Below are 20,684 nucleotides of genomic sequence, written 5' to 3'. Positions count from 1 at the left end.
GAAAAAATATGGCTTAGGTTCTCACCACATTAATAAATACTTTAATTAAATTATCTGTCTGATGTGGTGGGAGATTCTTTTGAATGTTGTTTTTCATAGTGATTTTTATAAACATTTACACATTTATTGCAAAGATAGTTATATTTAGTCCATTAAAGAAGAGAGCAACTCATGTTTCCAGATCATGGCAGAGTGATTTTTTTATATTAGAAAAGAGAATTTATTTTGCCTTTAGCACGGTTTTGTGCTAATGATATCATCATAGCAGTGAAGGGGATATCTTTCAAAACTGATATTTGATGATTCATGAATAGATTTATTATTTTAAAAAATTTAAGGGACTCAAAACACTTCTATTCCAGACCTTTGCATGAAATACTCTTCCTTCCATGTGGTTTTTATGCTAACCAGGTGGTTTTTTCAGGTCTTGTTGAAATGTCACCTTTTTAGAGTGGCCTTTCCTGACAATTTTACCTAAAATAACCTTCTCATTTAATTATTCCTTATCCTGTAATTCCTCTTTATCTTTGTTCATCACACATACTATCACTTGACATATCATGTGTTTGTTTCTTTGTCTCACCCATTAGGATATAAGCTTCATAGGGGAGGGGCTTCGTTCATGGCTGATGCCTAGAGTGTAGAACAGTAAGCTCCCAGAAAATAGTTGTTGAGTGAATGCATGATAGGGTTTCCTTTAAAAGTGACTATTGATTGACTTTAAGGTTTTTGCTATAATTGTCCTTTGTCAATAGCATTCTCATTTAATTATTATTTTGACCACTAAACTATTTTGAATGTTACCTTTCCTTTCATTGCTAACTTTATCTTGAAATTAACAGCACTGTCTTTACTGTCAAGGAAGGGCAAGGTTGCAGGCAGGGATATTCAGACAGAGTGGATAATCCAAAGATCACTTTGGTCTAGGATTGTATTATATGACTTTTTTTTGGAGGGGGAATAGTGGGGGATATCAGTTTTATTCATCCTTTATTTTTCTTCATTATGTTTTCCTTAGGCAGCACATAAAACTTTGTGTTCCTTCTCTGAGCTGACTAGAGGAGAGAACTGGAATGAGCTAAACTTTTGGAATCATTTTGGTCAAAGATGGGTCTTCAGCAATGTGGATCCAAACCTTCTAAAGTGTTAAGAAATGCCTCAGGGCCGGGCGCGGTGGCTCAAGCCTGTAATCCCAGCACTTTGGGAGGCCGAGGCGGGTGGATCACGAGGTCAAGAGATCGAGACCATCTGGTCAATATGGTGAAACCCGGTCTCTACTTAAAAAAAAAAAAAAATACAAAAAAGTAGCTGGGCATGGTGGCACATGCCTGTAATCCGAGCTACTCAGGAGGCTGAGGCAGGAGAATTGCCTGAACCCAGGAGGCGGAGGTTGCGGTGAGCCGAGATCACGCCATTGCACTCCAGCCTGGGTAACAAGAGCGAAACTCCGTCTCAAAAAAAAAAAAAAAAAAGAAATGCCTCAGGCCTCCATGTAACAGAAATCTTCATCAGAGTCAGAAGGTGTGATTTGTGTCCAGTTTTCCTGGCAAGTGAGATGCCTGATGTTTTTAGCATACTGATCCTGTTACAGTTGTCTAAAACATAGACTTAAAAAATATCACAGCTTTTAACTCATAGAAGCCTGTGCCAAGAAGTAAATATAGGCCCTCAGAAAAATGCATTTTCATACACATATATACACTCTCCCATGTATGAGCCAACAAAAGGAGCAACATAAATGAGTTGGCAAAGCAGTTATTATGTGTAGACCACGGCCTCTGTTTGAAAATATCTCTTATCCAGGGACCATTTTCTCATTCTCCTTTCCCTCTTGCCTTTCCAATGGCCACATCCCTCCATTATTTGAGTGACTATTTATGAGACAGCACCTCATATGCAATTTAAAATAGATCCATGTAAGACAGTATTCTGGCTTTAAGGTTCCACCCTTTTGAACTATATTATCTTTTCCCACTTCCTACAGTTATATCTCAACATCATTATTGATATTCTCCTTGATTGTTGACCTATTTTTGAAGGTATACATTTTTATTCCTGCAATTTTCTGTGATTTTTTTGTTGTTGTTGTTGTTTTCTCCGGTGACTTTTCTCTTGTAAGAGGTTTCTTTCCCTTCACATTTTGAGTTGGTTTCTATTTTCCCTTCATTTCAGTTAAATCCTTATATGTAATTTTGACGATTATTCATTGTTCAAGAGGCATTATCGTAGTGTGGTTAAGAGTATTGCTTTGGAACCACAATTTCTGGCTTTGAAGCCCAGTATATCATTCACTAACTGTGTGACCTTGACAAAATATTCAACCGTCTGTCAAATGTGGATGAAAGTGGTATCTACCTTGTAGGGTTATTATGAAGATTAAATGAGTTGATACATGTAAAGGACCCAGGACAGTAAACACTCAGTAAATATTAGCTATTGTTATTCTTTCCTGCAACAGATGATTTGTACTTTGTCTTATGTAGCATCATCAAATGTTCTTCTTAATGGCTCAGCATTTTTAGTAAGCTAAAGATCAAGGCTGGGCATAGTGGCTCACATCTGTAATCCCAGCACTTTGGGAGGCTGAGGCGGGGACATCGTGAGACCAGCTTGGCCAACATAGTGAAACCCCGTCTCTAACTAAAAATACAAAAAATTAGCCAGGCGTGCTGGCAGGTCCCTGTAATTCCAGCTACTTGGGGAGGTTGAGGCAGGACAATCACTTGAACCTGGGAGGCGGAGGTTGCCATGAGCTGAGATTGTGCCACTGCACTCCAGCCTGGGCCAGTGCGAGAGACTCCACCTCCAAAAAAAAAAAAAGATACCTTTAATAAACTATGGTACATTCATACAGTGGAATCTTATGCAGGCATTAAAAGGATGAGGTAGATCCTACATATACTGACCAGAAAAAGTACTAATGATATTTTTAGGTGTTAAAGTAATATGTGGTTCCACATTCATAGCAGAATTTGATATTTAAAAACTGCATTGAGATCAAGACATGCCTTGATGAACATAAGAAATTAATTGGAAAAGGTATATACCTTTGATGAATGGGTGGAGAGGAGACTTGAACTCTTAAACTTCCTACTATACGTGATTTTTAAAAGTGTGGGATTGTGGGGTTACATATATATATATATATATATATATATATATATATATATATTTACTTTTTGTGCATTTCAGTATTTTTCAACCATTAAAACTTTTTTTTTATTTTCCTGAGATGGAGTCTCACTCTGTCACCCAGGCTGGAGTGCAATGGCACAATGTTGGCTCACTGCAACCTCCACCTCCTGGGTTCAAGCAATTCCCCTGTCCTCAGCCTCTGGAATAGCCGTGATTATAGACACACACCACCATGCCCAGCTAATTTTTGTATTTTTAGTAGGGACAGATTTCACCATGTTGGCCATGCTGTTCTCAAACTCCTGACATTGTGATCCACCAGCTTCAGTCTCCCAAAGTGCTGGATGACAGGCATGAGCCACTGCACCCGGCCAAAACAAAACTTTTTTTTTTTTTTTTTTGGCTTGTGTTGGATAGCTAATGAAAGTTCATATACTTCTAGTACTTTTTCTTTAAAAACAGATTTATAAGAATATGGTAACGCAGGAAGACATTTTTTTGTTCCAGTGAGTCAAGAGATAAAATATTTTCTATTATTTCTTTGTGTGGGTAGGTCAAAAAGAAATGTGTTGGTCACACGTGCTTATTCATACACAGGTATATACAGGTGTGTGCACACAGCCTTAAAATGACTGAGTTGCTCCAGAAAATGACAAAAATTCATTAAAGGCATGATGAAGAAATAGAAACACATGTATGTAAATATAGTCCTAGGGCAGCGTTTTTCACGTTTGAATAATAGTTGCAAAATAACTAGTAATGCAATTGCCTGCATTTGAGTACTCACTATGTGCCAAGCAATGTTCTAAGTACTCAAGACTACTATTTTACTGTTACATTTGTATGTATTTATATGCCTAGAATATATGTATAGTAGTATACATATTTTCACATACTTGTGATTGAGTGTACAGTTCTTGATCTGTCAATCTACCATAAGCTTTGAGAAAATGACAATGAATTCTTCTACAATTACTTTTAAAGGCAAATAATTTTTCTCATTTCTGATATTCTTAATTTCCCTCAAAAGTTCTATATGCTGCATAAAACCAAGAAGCCTAATATGTATAGTCTTTGTGGTTAATTGCTATTAAGCTAATATTGAAATTCCTTTGAGTTCTCTTTTACTGCCTGGTATCATGGGATGAAGAGCTGCGCAGGAGGGGAATATATTCGTGGCTCTCGGTCTTGTGCATTTTGTGACAAAGGAATTCCCCTTTGAATCACGCTGCTCTCCTGGAGCCCCTGGAGCCTCTGGCTCAAGCGACGCAGTCGGTCTGTGCAGTGTCCCTGACGTCATCCAGCGTATGCATAAGCCCTGCTATTGTCTTACTGCTACAGCAGGGCTGGGGATTGCAGTATCCGCTGTTGCTGCTGCTCCCAGTCCTGCCCCTGCTGCTACCTAGTCCAGTCTCACTGCATCCCAGAAGAGCCACGTCGGCCTTCCTTTGCCTAGTGGATTTTCAAAAGCAGCTCTTCGGTTTTTGGTGCTGTTAAGAGACCTTGCATTTCCATTACACGGGAGAAAACTGAAGCTCGTAAGAGGAGAATCTGGCAGCTGGACACAGCTCGGACTGCATTGTCTGGTTTCATGACCCCTGCTGTGTAGCCGGCTCATCTCTTCATTCTCACATGTATACTCTCCTTGCTTTTTCTTTCTTTTTTTTCCTCTCTTCTTCTAATTTTTAAAAAGCAGCCTCTGGAGCCAGCCATGTTTGGCACTGAATCTTCATGTAAGTAAATGGATCCCAGTTCTCTGCTATTTAGAAATCTGCTTGCTGTCATGGTTTCATTGGCTTAGAGTTCGTATCACTTTGCCTTAGGTCATTAACAACCTTTGTATTTTGGCTCTAATTACAAAGGAATTGGTTTCAGGAAAGGAACTCCCCTTAACTGGGTTATTCATCCTTAAGTCCAGGGATGTCAATGTGTCAAAACCAGGCCTCTAAGGGGGAGGTAGAAAGACCAGAATCCATACAACCACCCTAGAATGTGTTAATTGATGGGATCAGGCCTGTCACTGATCTATTGTTGTAGGCTCCGTAATGGTGCTTAAACCTTAAAATAGATACTGGGAGGATCTGAGATGGTAGTATTTATTAGAAAGGAAAGAAAGGCTTACATTTTTCATCTAAGGAGATAAATAGGTATAATTATATACTCTTCTTCCATATTTTTACAAAACATAAAGATATTATATGTAGATGAAAAATGAATAAGAAATAGCTTTATTTTTGAGGATGAATTTTTTTTTCCACAATGGCTTCAATTTTGATACGCTGGCTAGCATCACAGTCCAGCAGGATCATATCTTTTTAAAAACTTATACAATGAAATTGATCTGGTGCAGAGAAGGCCCTGCACAATGGGTTAGGCAGGACAGCAGTTGTAGACAGCTACAACTGATATTTTAAAAATTGTAAACAACCTATGTGAGGATTATTTAGTGTTGGAAATATAATGTCAATGCAGTTAAACAGGCTCTGCAGAATATTTTGTCATTGTCTATTAGCAAAGATGACAGTTAAGAATTTCTAAAGGAGAAAAGAATTTCTGAAGAGAGTCTCAACATGCTGGCTAGATTATTAAATATTGGCAAGGCACTATGTTTGCCAGGGAGAAGGGGTTTAGGGCAGGAATTTAGGAAACTGATTTCTTATGAACTTGTAGTTTGACCTTTGTTTTCTGATCTGAGGTGATCAGTGTGACTATTTGTGCATAGCTGATTATTGCAGAATAGTAGCATTTCAAGAGAGCTAAGAATTCTCAGTTCTTTTGTTTCTTGATTGGCTTTTTAAAAGGGTTAATTACTTATGTTTCACCGTAGAAGCTTCTCATCACAGACTACCACATTGCCTAATCAAAGTCGTGAATAACAGTGACATATAATATCCCATTCAGCATGTAACAGTATTATTTTCTAATAATTTAGACATAATTTAAAAAATTCACTTAATGGTACATTTAGAATTATTTATTCCAAGAAATAGAAATAGATTACTAAGTGGCAAAGTCTCATTTCAGTCATAGAATTTTATGTAGTAGCCTAGGTATGAACAGAAATATTTATATGCTAAAGGAAAATTAGACCTGTTACTTGCTTTAGCTAAACATGGAAGTTAAAACTCAGTGCAGAAGTCTTTGGTTCTTGGACTAGGGACTCTAATACTGTCTGCTTAGTTTTACCAAGCAGACCCATAGTCTTTCCTGATCATCAGCCTGAACTTTTGATAATATTACCTTTGCACTGTATGATATGTTTGAAAACTGCTGGTTGCTTGTAGTCTCCATAGCTACCAGATTACTGAAGAGGACAGAATATCCTTCAGAAGACAGAATACTATCATACAGGTTTTTAACATTTTTTGTATTTTGTGAGTGTTAAGCTCTGTTTCTTGCTTATAACTAGAGGATCATAGGTAGATTTGTACTGTCAGTGGGTATTGTGTTGAAAATGTGTTCTTTAGATGAGATGATACCCCAAGTCTTCAATCAGTGTTAGGACAAGTGTATTTTCTTTGTGTTCTGAGACATAACTTTCTAGGCCTTTGATTTCAAACCTTTTGGAGGCGTTTCTTAGGTTTGAAACTATATTTAGAATATTCAGGAAAATAGACACATTTGAAATTTCAATTAGTTCAAAGGGATCTCCCAAACTATCTAGGGCGTTCTTACTAAATGATCATAAGAAAAACTTTAACTATCTATTTTGTATACAGTGCTGTGGTAGATCCTGGAAAGGGTTAATTTTTTTCTAATTTATCCTGATTCCTGTGCTTGATTATGGTTGCAGTGCCTTACTTGTATAGGATGCTCTTTCTTTTTAAATTGAGATACTATATTCATGCAGTAAAATGCTTAAGTCTAAGCGTGCAGCTCAGTGAATTTTTGCCCATGCTTATACCCATAGAACTACTACCCAGATCAAAACACAGAACATTTCAGTTTCCTCTGGAAGTTCTCTTGTATCCTTTCCCAGTCAGTATTATTTCTCCTTTTCATGAAAAGGTAACCACTATTCTGACTTCTGATGCCATAGATTCATGTTGTAAGTGGCTCTTATAAATTTTCTTTATCTCCCCTTCCTCTTTGCCTATAAGAGAAGGAAATGTCTTCATTTTCAAATATTGGATTAAGTTGATTTTATGTTTTAGACATTTGAGGTCAGGAATTTACAGTAGCCTGGATATCACATTATAGCATATTCTTTTTGAAATAATATTGTTTTAAATACTTGCACCCTCCCTCACCAAAAAAACAGACACGCACAAAAAAGCCTTAAAAATACCAAAAAATTTATGTGGAAGAGTAGACTCTAGTTCTTCAAAGTTAAAGACTTACACACTATGGCAATAGAACTAATAAATGTTCTTTTATACCTGACACTGCTTTAGTCAATATCTCCAAGGATACTAGTCTCATCTCTGATTTAGTGAATCTGAATCTCTCACAGGTGTGTAGATTGGCCATAGTCCATCTATTTTGGGCTCACTTTGAAATGAGCGTTCTATAGTATATGTAGACTAATCACAAAGCAGGAAATATAGCTTCTATAATTCCATTTATTACCATCTTGATGTATTTCACTGAGCTTTTCCTTTGCTGAAATTTCCCATGTCTAAAAATGGGAGTAGTATGACTGCTCTTTAGCTGCTTTGAAGAAATACAATTTTAATTTCTGTGGTCAAAATAATTTAGGTGTAAGAAGAAAGTACTATCAAGCTTTTTGAGGAGGGTGGTGATTGAAATGTATATTTGGAGTTCTTTTATTTATTTGTTTAGTGACAGAGTCTCACTCTGTCCCCCTGTCACCCAGGCTGGATTGCAGTGGCACAATCTCAGCTGACTGCAACCTCCGCCTCCTGGGTTCAAGTGATTCTCCTGCCTCAGCCTTCCAAGTAACTGGGACTACAGTCATGTGCCACCATGCCCAGCTCATTTTGGGGGGTGTGTGTGTGTGTGTGTGTATATATATATATATATATATATATATATATATATATATATATATATATATATTTTAAGTAGAGACTGTTTCACCATGTTAGCCAGGCTGGTCCTGAACCCTTGACCTCAGGTGATCTGCCCATCATGGCCTCCCAAAGTGCTGAGATTACAGGCGTCAGCCACTGTACCTAGCCAATTTAATGATATATTTTAAAATAAACTGATTGAATTCTTCAAAATTAACAACTTTTCTCTTAACATTTTATGAGAGGAAAAAATATTTTTAGGGAGAAAGGGAGAAAAAATTTCATCTTTTCTTTTTGTGGAGTAACTGGTTTTGAGGAAAACTGGTTTTGTACTGCTGCCATTTGGTTACATCCTCCTTGATAGAGATGAATTATTTAATTAGCATTTATTGGACTCAGTCCTCCTCTTGTCTCCCCTCCCATGTTTTGCTTTTTTCAGTTCTCAAGGGTACCACTTAAGATGTACTGTGATGGGAATTGTGCCCTGGTCTAACACATTAATGTGTCTTCCAAAGCACCTATCTTATTAGTCCAGTGAAGAGAGCAACACCTTACCTGCTGAGAAATGAAGTGTCCGTGGGGCATATAGCATTATTTTATCCTTCTTCCAAATTTTTTGGGTATAGTTATAATAATTAAAAAGACCATCGGGGGAAAATAAATCACCAAAGAACCAACAAAGCTTTAGTAGGATCCCCCACCTGAGCTTAGTGGAGATGAGAAACTAGTGGATAGGTGTGTCGGGGGACAAGGAGTCCTTTTTAGCTATGGTGTGGCTGGTCTACACATCTCTGCCATTCTCTGGATAGCTGCATAACCTAGGGTAGGCAGCCAGATACTGGAAAGGATTTGGGATTCATTGGATACCCCATGTAATTTGTCTTTGACGGGCACCAAAAGTTCAGTGGTTGCCATTTGTTTTCATTACTGATGAGTGCACTAAGTTGAAACTGACAGCTTCTCAGTTTTAATAGGGAGTGTGGTACTATGTTACCAAGAACTAGGTAATTTTCTCAAATTTTGAGCCATTGTGTGAGAGGTAGTCAAATGAATAATACCATAGCAATATTGAATCACCAAGATACTGTAATAAAACAGACATCTCTTTGATAAAGAAACAAGTGAGTTGTACTCTTTTATGTAAATCTCAGGCCATTCTTGATAACTGGTCACATGTGAGATTAAATTTGGGCCTATCATTTTGGTGTGTAACTTCTGTGACTTGGCTGAGATTTGAATAGTAACTACGGTCATTCAAAAATGGCTGTTCACAACTGGACCATTTCTCAAAATAAGCATCTATTATTGTTAAGTAATTGTGTCAGACCTCTGCTTTTGCTGTTAGTATGTTTGACATTTTAGTACTCTGTTTGGTTTTCCTTTCTATTATTGCTTGTAATATGCAACTAGGTAACTTAGGAACATGAGCCATTTTCCTTTCCCACAACATTAATCTGGTTATTAGATTTAGCTGCATTGGATTTTAGATGCTTTTGTCTTAAAACAAAAATAGAAATACTTAAGTATATGCACAAAAATGCATCTCTAAGTCTACGCTTAGAGCATTGAATGTAAAAGAAAAATATCATTACATGACTTTAGATAAGTAGAAAACCACAGACTGCTGAAGTCACAAACATGGAAAAATAATTATGGATTATAGGCATTATATTGGAACATAGTCATACAGGAGCTTGAAAAACTAAAGCTTATATAACATATTTGACTCATCTTACCGTATCATTTTTTCTTTCCTTCTGACAACACACATTCTGATATGAAATTTTTTTTTGAGTTCCTTGGCTGTTAGTAGTTGACATTGTAATTTTTAGTATCAAGAGAATATTTTAAAGTAAATAAGGACTTTTTTCTTCTGGATATTTGTATACTAGTACATAAATGGAATAAAAATATGCAATGTTTTTTTTTAAAATCCTCAGATTTCTTATTTTCACTTCAGTATCGGTCTTTCTAATTGTTAGTTTGTAGTTTGTTCAGAAAAATTACATGTGAGTCTTCACTGATTTGTTGTTTTCATTGTCACAATGGAACAGATTCATATCCTGTGTAAACTGTGGGGAGTCTATGGGGAAAATTACCATATATGGAAACTTTACCCATAGCATCCCCATGGAGTTACACAGGATGTGAATAGGATTCATTGTTGTTATGGATTCTGAGCTGGAAAAGTCACTGATCATGAGTATTTTTTTAAACATTAATAATAGTCACTGCATTGATTTATGTTCAAATACTGTTAAACTTTCAATATGAGACTATATGGGACATTATAAATTATGTAGTCATTTACAAACTATAAATTGTATAGTCATTTTTCTTTCTTTTTTGAAGAGTATTGATATCCTTCCATTTTTTCCTAGTTGATGTAAAGCAATAATTAAGACACTTATTAAAGTTTTTAACAAGAAATGCACAAATGTTATCTTATTTAAAAGCTCCCATTTACTGTGCTAGAATAGTAAATTGTAAGATTTTCAGTGTATTTTACTTGTATTAGTAATTAATGTAGGTAATTGTGAATGAAAAAATGAATATGCAATTTGATGCATGTTGTAGAAATGCAGCAGCCACATGCCAGATGCAGTAACTAATTGCAGAGACTGTGACTTTCACTTGCCTGAAGTCATGTCATGGCTCTACTACGTGCTACCAGGGTGTAACCATCTACCATCTAAGCTTAAATTGTGGCTTATCCAGTGAACTCTCTGTGTTAGGGGAATTGGCCTTTGGGGGCCTGGATATCTACCAGGGTAGGGCTTATCAAGGGACATTTGTGGAGAGTGGAGTCCAGCAGTGGAAGGCTGGGTGAAGACTGGAAGTTCCATCATGGGAATATTTGAATGGACCCAAGAGGAGGTTTAAAGGGAGGAGACTGTATGAAACTGATGAAATGGGTCAGGGTTGGCAAATGCCAAATGCTGCTTGGCAAGTGTTATTGATTGATCAAAGCACTGCAGGATTAGCTTCAGTTACTGAAGGTTGGAATGTTCTCCACTCAGTACACTGTATCATTGCAAGTATTTTCCACATTAGTATGAATAATAGACATAGATAAATATTTAAATGTAAAAATATTTACCAAATTAAGAATAAAGTTAAAGACTGGGCACGGTGGCTTATGCCTGTAATCCCAGCACTTTGGGAGACCAAAGCAGGCAGATCACAAGGTCAGGAGTTTGAGACCAGCCAGGCCAATATAGTGAACCCTGTCTCTACTAAAAATATAAAAATTAACCGGGAATGGTGTCACATGCCTGTAGTCCCAGCTACTCAGGAGGCTGAGGCAGGAAAATTGCTTGAACCTTGGAGGCAGAGGTTGTGGTGAGCCAAGATAGCACCACTGCACTCCAGCTTCAGCAACAGAGTGAGACTCCCTCTTCAAATAATAATAATAATAAAAGAATAAAATGAAGAATCTTAAATATTCCAGAAATGTCCCTTTAGACATTGGACCAGACATGGTGGCTCATGCCTGTAATCTCAGCACTTTGGGAGGCTGAGGCAGGAGGATTGCTTGAACCCAGGAGTTTAAGACCAGCCTGGGTAACAAAGCAAGACCTTGTCTCTAAAATGAATGACTGATATAAAATAAACACACCAGTCTGTGTCACATTATGGTTCTCAGTAATGTCAATGTGCTAATGATTTAGAGCCACCCCTGGGTTCTTCTGCATGAAATTTACACCAGTTGATGGTAAATCCCCAGTGTAGCAGGGTACCTAGCATATATCAACTGCTCATGTTCTTTAAAATTTGAATCTGCTGTGGATTAAGGTAATATTGAAAATATGATGTGTGGGCGTGTAGGGTGTTAATATTGAGTTTAATACAATTTTCTAGGCTACGGAGTTTAACAAAGAATGGGGACATGTCAGAAACATGCCAGTAACCAGCTCTTGTCATTCTTCAGAGCAGGAACAAATGACACAAACAGGATTATAGCATATGGACTTTTATTACTAAACCCAAATTTTTTGGTGGGTAAACTATCATATACTGATAATTTGACATATACTGCTAAGTTGACTACGTCTAATCTAAGTTCCCTTATCATTCTTAAAGTAAAAATAATGAGTTACTAATAGTCACTAGTTTATATACAGCATGAAAATTGATGATTGCTTGCAATACTGATGCAATTTCAGGAACTAGAAAAATTATTTTACTTTTTTTCGTGAGGGTTTCAGACTGTTAAGATTCAGAATTTTCGGCATATTTTGGGCAGCAGCAAGTCCAACTGGAATGCATATAGATTAGGAAATCACAGTGACTCCATTGGAGTATTCTTTACTACCTCCTCCACCTCTGGTTTCTTCTAGAAACCAGAGTTTTTCACCTGGTTTTCAGCGGGAGGCTTTGGTAGCGTCTGGCCTGGTGATGTACATGGATGGTCCAAGCCTGGACTTGTCTCAGAAGTCTGTATTTCTCATCTGAAACTTTCCTAGACTTGTGTTGGTGTAATGATGTTTCAGTTACCTATTGCTACACAACAAACTACCTCAAAACATAGTTGTTTAAAACAATTATGTGGCCGGGCGCGGTGGCTTACGCCTTTAATCCCAGCATTTTGGGAGGCCAAGGCGGGTGGATCACGAAGTCGAGAGATCGAGACCATCCTGGTCAACATGGTGAAACCCCGTCTCTACTAAAAATACAAAAAATCAGCTGGCCACGGTGGCGCATGCCTGTAATCCCAACTACTCAGGAGGCTGAGGCAGGAGAATTGCCTGAACCCAGGAGGCGGAGGTTGCGGTGAGCCGAGATTGCGCCATTGCACTCCAGCCTGGGTAACAAGAGCGAAACTCCGTCTCAAAAAAAAAACAAAAAAAAACAAAAAAAAAAAACACCACACAATTACATATTATTATCTTTCACAGTTCTGTGGGTTTACTGGACCCCACTGGTGGTTCTCATGAAGGGTCTTATGCAGTTAGCTATGTCAGTACTATAGTCATCTAAACGCTCATCTGAACTGGATATCCAGGATAGCTATGGCATATGCTGTCAGTAGAGGCTAGCTGATGACTTAGGGCTCAGCTGGGATTGTAGGCAGGAATGCCTATACAGTTGACCCTGGAACAACTCAGGGGTTAGGAGCTCTGATCTCTGCACAGTTGAAAATCCACATGACTTTTTACCACTGAAAACGTAACTACTAGCCTTCTCTTGACTGTAAACTTTACTGATAACATGGATGATTAACACATATTTTGTATGTTTTATATATATAGCTATATACATATATGCTGCATGTATAAACATTCATATATATTTCTTTATGTGGACATATGTTTTCATTTCTCTTAGGTAGATGCCTAGGCCTGCCATTCTTGAGAAACTGCCACATTCCTACCAGCAACGGATGGGAATTCACTTGCTTCACATTCTTACCAACAATTTAGTATTGTCAATCTTTTTAATTTTTGCTAATTTCACAGGAGTGTAGTGATATATTGTGATTTTAATTAGCATGTCTTTTATTCTTATGTTGAACATTTTTTCATGTTCTTTTTGCTGTTTGTATATCTTCTTTGGTTAAGTGTCTGTTCAAATTCTTTGCCTGTTTTAAAAATGAGGTTGTTTTATTATCAAGTTTTGAAGGTTCTTCATATATTTTGATACAAATCCTTTGTCAGGTATGTGTATTGATAATATTTTCTTATAGTCTGTAGCTTTCCTTTTTATTTTCTTCATAATGTTAAGTTTTTAATTTTGATGAAGTCCAGTTTATCAATTTCTTTTGTCCTATGTAAATATATTTGGCCTATGTTATCGTCATGAATATTTTTCGCCTGTATTTTCTTCCAGATATTTTATATGTTCTGCTTCTATGTGTGCTATGATCCATCTTTAGTACATTTTTGTTTGTATATGAGGTAATGGTAAATGTTTACTTATTTTTTGTTTTTAGTGAAATGAATATTCACTTGTTCCAGCACCGTTTATTGAAAAGACTGTCATTTCCCCATCGAACTGGCAACTTTATCGAAAGTCAATTCACCCTATATTTCTAGTCTGTTTTATTCTGGGGATTTGTATGTTTATCCTTAGGCCAGTACCATAAATGTTATTATTGTATAGCTTTATGGTCAGGTAGTGTAAGCCCTCCAAGTCTGTTCTTTTTCAAAATTCTTTTGGCTATACTTCGTCCTTTCATATCCCTATGCATTTTTAAATTTGCTTGTCAATTTCTACAAAAAGACCTGCTGGAATTTTGATTGAGCATATATTTAATCTATGAAACAACTTGGGGAGATTTGACATTTTAATAATATTAAGTTTTACAATTCATGAACATGGTATATTTGTCCTTTAATTTAGGTCTTTAATTTCTCTCAGCAATGGTAAAACCAGTTATAAAATTAAAAGAACAGCCAGAATATTTTTCATCGATAGAAGAATACTTATTTGGGGTGGAGTAACTTATATTACCCATTGAATATATATTTCTTGGGAACATTACTAAATGTAAAAGTGGTGGCATTAGTAAAGCGTCATTAATTTGAATTTGGAGGAATTATTTGCACTTATAAAAGTCTTAAATAACCTGGAAAGTGAGATTTCACTAAACAAATGTTGTCATGAAGGAGTCTTTTAGAGTATACTTTAACAGATAAGAACTGTTTATATATACAGGCAGAAAACAACCCCATTAAGAAGTGGGCAAAGGACATGAACACTTTTCAAAAGAGGACTTACATGCGGCCAACGAGCATATGAAAAAATGGTCAACATCACTAATCATTAGAAAAATGCAAATCAAAGCCACAGTGAGATACCGTCTCATACCGGTCAGAATGACCATTATTGAAAAGTCAAAAAGTAACAGATGCTGGCAAGGTTGCAGAGAAAGGGGAATGCTTATACACTGCTGGTGGAAGTGTAAATTAGTTCAGCCATTGTGGAAAGCAGTGTGGCAACTCCTCAAAGAACTAAAAACAGGATTACCATTCAACCCAGCAACCCCACTACTGGGTATATACTAAAAAAAATACAGGTTGTTCTTTTGTAAAGACACATGCATTCATATGTTCGTTGAGGTACTATTGATAATATCAAAGATATGGAATCAACCTAAATGCACATCAGAGATTGACTGGATAAGTAAGATGTGGTACATATACAACACAGAATACTATACAGCCATAAAATAGAACAAGATCATGTCCTTTGCAGGAACATGGATGGAACTGGAGGCCATTATCCTTATCAAACTAACAAAGGAACAGAAAAACAAATACTGCATGTTCTCACTTTTAAGTGGGAGCTAAAAAATGAGAACACATGGAAGAAAGAGAGTAATAACAGACACTGGGACTGACTTGAGGGAGGAAGGTGGGAGAAGGGAAAAGTTGAGGAAAAAAAATAACAAAAAACTGTTGGGTACTATGTTTTGTATCAAGGTGACAAAATAATCTGTACATCAAACCCCCAAGTCATGAGTTTACCTCTATATAATAAAACCTCAAGTTCTCCTGAACCTAAAATAAATGTGTGTGTGTGTGTGTGTGTGTGTGTGTGTGTGTATTTTTTTTTTTTTTTTTTTTTTTTTTTGAGATGGAGTCTTGCTTTGCTACCTAGGCTGGAATGCAGTGGTGCAATCTCAGCTCACTGCAACTTCCGCCTCTTGGGTTCAAGCGATTATCCTGCCTCAACCTCCTAAGTAGCCGGGATTACAGGCACATGCCATCACACACGGCTAATTTTTGTATTTTTAGTAGAGATGGGGTTTCGCTATGTTGACCAGGCTGACCTCAAGTAATCTGCCCTCCTCTGCCTCCCAAAGTGCTGGAATTGCATGCATGAGCCACTGTGCCTGGCCTAGTTAAAATATTTTTAAAAATAAAAAAAGAATGGTTTGTACTTAGAACATTTAAAAATTATGTTTATGTAAATGCTAGTTTTATGACCCTTAAAACATTTGTTCTCTCAACAAGATGAATTGCTTCTTTCTCCCTCTTGTTTGTCATATCTTAGGAAATCACTTTATTATATTTATATATACTTTACTCCAGTTCTTGCTAAATATTCACATTTCTTTAATTAGAAAGGTCTGAATTTATGAATTTTTATATTCAAAAACAGGATTCCCCTTCTTATTAAGTGGATTCTGTAGTCCTGTTGGATTATTGACCTTTTGGGGACTCTAATAAATCTGTGGATCCTCATGATCAAGAGTTCTGAAACCAAACCTTTCTCTGAAAATAGATTCAGGTGACATTTGTCACCTTTAAAAATTAAATTGAATTTGAATTTATTTTTTGAGACCCTTTTCTAATTATTTGACATTACTTGCAGTAATTTTCAAAGTCCTTAAACTTGAAGCCACATTTGATAGAGATTGAATTGACCTGAAACAGCATATTATGTATATGCATAATAAATATGAATCTATAACATATTTCATCTTCAAAACAAGTAATGTCACATTCATCCACCTTTGTTTTAGGCAGCTTATAAGACAGTAATCCTCTAATACTCCCTACTTAGTGTTAACGGTGAAATATACTTCTGAAAGCTGTAAAGGTGAATATATTTAGGGATTATAGATACATCTATACTGACTTTCTTACCCTTTTTCTAAGTTAGTTCCAGGCAGGCATACTTCGTTAGTTATTTTTATTGTAAATATATAGCACAGTGCTTAAGAACCTGGGCTTTGGGTTAGGCAGATAATGGGGTCTAGTTTTACTATGTTGCTTTGGGAATCTTATCTCCTAGCTTCAATTTGCTCATCTGTGAAATGGGAATAATATTAACCTCATAGGATTGCTGTAATGCTTAAATGGAATAAGTAAAATGGCAAAGCTTTAATGGCACATGGTAAGCAATTGATATGTTAATTATCTTTGAAGCTTTCCATACCAGGAACACATCACAAAGCAGCATCAAACTGTGTATATATTTGATATAAAGTATGAGCTAGGATAGAAATGTCAGCATTGAATGTACAAATGGCAAATAATGAGAAATAACTGTTTTAAATGGAAAAATTTATTGTTTGGTTCCTGCTATCTGGCCATTTACATTCTAAGGGGATAAGATGAATACAATTTTAATTCATGCGTGTCTACTTTATTGATTTGTACACATATGCCTTTTTTTTTTTTTTTTTTTTTTTTTTTTTTTTTTTTTTTTTTATGGGGACAGAGCCTTGCTCTGTTGCCCAGGCTGGAGTGCAGTGGTACAATCTCAGCTCACTGCAACCTCTGCCTCCCAGGTTCAAGTAGTTCTCCTGCCTCAGCCTCCCACGTAGCTGAGATTACAGGTGTCTGCCACCATGCCCAGCTAATTTTTGTATTTTTAGTAAAGACAGGTTTTCACTATGTTGGCCAGGCTGATCTCGAACTTCTGACCTCAGGTGATCCACTCGCCTCAGCCCCCAAAGTGTTAGGATTACAGGCATGAGCCACCATACCTAGCCTCATACATTTTTTAACGTTCTGTTGTACTTTATAATGGAGGGAGCATCTCTTCTGGTTTATATGATCTGGAGTTAGTCAGTCGACTAAAATCCTGATTCTACTAGCTGAATGACCTTGAATAGATTGATTAACTTCTCTGGCTTCAGTTTCTTACCCTCTGAAGTAGGCTTATAAATAGGTGTCATGGGGCTGTTGTGAGATCGGTTTTGTTGTTGTTCTTTTTTGTTTGTTTGTTTTTGTTTAGAGACAGGGCCTCACTCTGCACCCAGGCTTGAGAGAAGTGACACGATCACAGTTCATTGCAGCGTCAACCTCTGGGCTCTTGCGATCCTCCTACCTCAGCCTCTCAAGTATATAAGACCACAGGTGCACACCACTATGCCATGCTAATATTTTATTTTTTGTGGAGGTGGCCTTGCTCTGTTGCCCAGGCTGGTCTTGAATTCCTGGGCTTAAGCAATCCTCCTGCATCAGCCTCTAACAGTGCCGAGATTACAGGTGTCAGCCACTGTGTCTGGCCTGTTTTGAGTTTTAAATGCCTTAAAATATTTATTGCCTAGTAAAGACTCAATGAATGCTACCTACTGATATCAGGTATTATATTAGTCATTTATGTTATTGCTTTATCCTTCCAATTGCATTCAATATGTCCATTTAAACATTTGCTATATCAAAAGGCTATGATGTTTGAGGGGTTAAAAGTTATTTAAAGACAGAACATCAGTGGCTCTAGGTTTTATGCTCACCTCACCTAATACTTAGTCAATCTCATCTCTCAGAGTGTCTTGCTTATTAAATACAATAAGGTCAATAACCTTTTCATGAAAATATCTGAAATGTGAATGGAATTTATACCTTTGTAATGATATTATATTTTAACTTAAACAATATTTAAAAAGACTTCAAATACTAATAATCACTCGTTGGTTTATCTAATTTATATGCCTGTAGCTTTGTTAGATTTTTTTAAAGTTGTGCATATTTGTAATTCTTTTTTTAAAAAGCTTTATGATATTTTGATATAGATGTCGTAGCATGCTTTGCATTGTTTAATCTCAATTTGAGTGGATTAAGTGACATTTTCTCCTCTGAAGAAGTTGATAAATTCTTTTTGACTTTTAATTGGGATAGACAGAGTTATCACTATGTAAGAAGGGAAATAATACACCTAAGAGTTTATTTTCTGGTCTGTTTCTTTTAGGTTTTATACTAACATGCATCCAAGATGTTTTGTTTAGTTGTGTAAGGGAGATCAGGAAACGGTACTGCTACCCTCCAGTACTTATGCATAGGATGAAAAACTTTTTCTGTGGTGTTGCAATGTGAATAATTTTCCTTCAGACTTTCACGAAGCCGACCGTGTTTACATTTGATTCCATGCAGAGGACTGGCAAACTGGATCTTTTTTTTTTTTTTTTTTTTTTTTTAGATATAAAATACCCAGGTCCCTGAGTGCTTGGGTCTTCTTCTGCTCTGGAATTACCCAGCTGCACACCTGACTAAAGACTGTTTGTTTTTAATATTAAATTGACCTTTTCCAGCCTCTCTTGTTGAGGAAGTTGGAGTCTGAGTAACACCAGCTGTCTGTGGTGTCAGGCTAGAACAATAATTCAGGGATGCAGAATATGTCTCGCCTTTGTTTCCTGAAATTGTGCATTGATTTCTTTTGTCAGTAGATTGTTTCAAATGAATGGAAGAAACATTTTCTATTTTTAATTTTTTTGTGGGATGGCAGATTTCTTTTAAAAGCAAATAATTCATCTGCAAATGCAAATTGTGTTTGGTACCTCTAATTTGCTTAAAGTAAAACACACATATATAGTGGAAATTTTAACTGAGTCATAGATTTTATAGCTATCAGAACCATTCTCATTACAGCAGTTTGATTAAAGTTTTTTAAAGGCTTTTTCATTTTTAATAAGGGAAATATCTCCACTGTAACCACTGCTGCCAGCAGGAGGACTTTTGTTTTCATGAATATTTTTTAGGATTTTCTCTACTTGACATTGTTAAGTAGATAAAACTGAACGAGGTTTATAGAGTTAATTTCTCCTCTTCTTCGACATTGAATGTACTCAAATTTGTAGCTTAAAAACATTAGAATTAGTCTTTTTTTAATCTGAGTGGATACTTTTTTTTTGTAGAATAGATGATTCTTAAAGAATATATTAGTTCAAGGTCTAATATGAATCGGTACATTTTTGCTGATAATATGAATGACCAGATGATTGCGAATTCCTTGAGAAGTACACAAGAAGTTTATAGCTTTATTACTGTTTTACAATGGATTCTGGAAGTTTCTTCGGATATTAGCATTATAAGCCTGAGGTAACTGGTTTTTCTTTTTCTGACCTGGGGTGCATTTGTGGAGTCTGAGACTGACAAGTAAATAGTTATTTGCTGTTTAATAAATCTCCCTGAGAATTGTTTATTACTATTTGACAAGCTCATTCCACATATTAAGATTTGACTTTCCGGTGTTTTATTAGAACTCCTTGCTCCTGAAGCACTAACATTTCTGATTTGTCTTTAATGCAGTTGAGCTACCCACCAACGGTGACCAGTCCTCTGCAGGGAATCAGGTCACTACTACAAGATTGGCTGTTAGTCTAAATGATCCAGAATATTTTATCATTTGTAATGTGTGTGGCTCTGAAAAACATAATGTCTGGAATAAGGGATAACATGACATTTATCATGATCAGTGAAATTGGTTAATCTGGTCAGGAAACAACTGAATGTTTTACCCATTTAGCTGACTGGGCTTTTATTTTATTTATTTGCTTTTGATAATTGACATTAGGAATAAGACTGGGTAAACAGCAGTGCTAGGCTCTGCACTTTTTGTTCTCTGTCCAGCCACTGTGCAAATGAGCTATGATAATTTAAGGCCCCTTCTGGGACAACCATGCACAGAGAAAGGAAGCAGGGACAGGGGCATTTAGGTGGCAATTGTCTTTCACTGGGGTAGCCATATGTCATATTCATATGATATGATACGATATCATACACTTTTGGATTTGGCTGCCCATTTGTTGTTAAGGAATAATATTTGCATAATAAAATGCCCTGCATTTGGTAGAAAGCCCCAGTTGCTTGACTCAATCTAAACTCAGTTTCAAATCATTTC

The 20,684-nt window shown here is 36.5% G+C and overlaps 1 protein-coding gene across 12 annotated transcripts in view; it reads left to right on the top strand.

The window, feature by feature from the left end:
- ST7 (suppression of tumorigenicity 7) overlaps window positions 1-20,684 on the top strand; it is a 294,435-nt gene that overhangs the window by 65,816 nt on the left and 207,935 nt on the right. Inside the window, exon 1 of one of the 12 annotated variants that reach the window (XM_010343869.3) lies at window positions 3,198-4,868. The exons of 9 other annotated variants lie outside the window; for them this stretch is intronic. In XM_010343869.3, the coding sequence (XP_010342171.1) occupies window positions 4,847-4,868 (22 nt within the window). In that variant the 5' untranslated portion in view covers window positions 3,198-4,846. Of the gene's footprint in view, window positions 1-3,197; window positions 4,869-20,684 lie in introns of those variants that run through there. 2 more of the 12 variants (XM_003921057.4, XM_003921056.4) reach the window with 2 other exon arrangements.

Source organism: Saimiri boliviensis, chromosome 10 (genome assembly GCF_048565385.1).
Source record: "Saimiri boliviensis isolate mSaiBol1 chromosome 10, mSaiBol1.pri, whole genome shotgun sequence".
NCBI lineage: Eukaryota > Metazoa > Chordata > Mammalia > Primates > Cebidae > Saimiri > Saimiri boliviensis.
The sequence above is the reverse complement of the archived record's forward strand: the minus strand, read 5'-3'. Positions and strand labels throughout refer to the sequence as shown.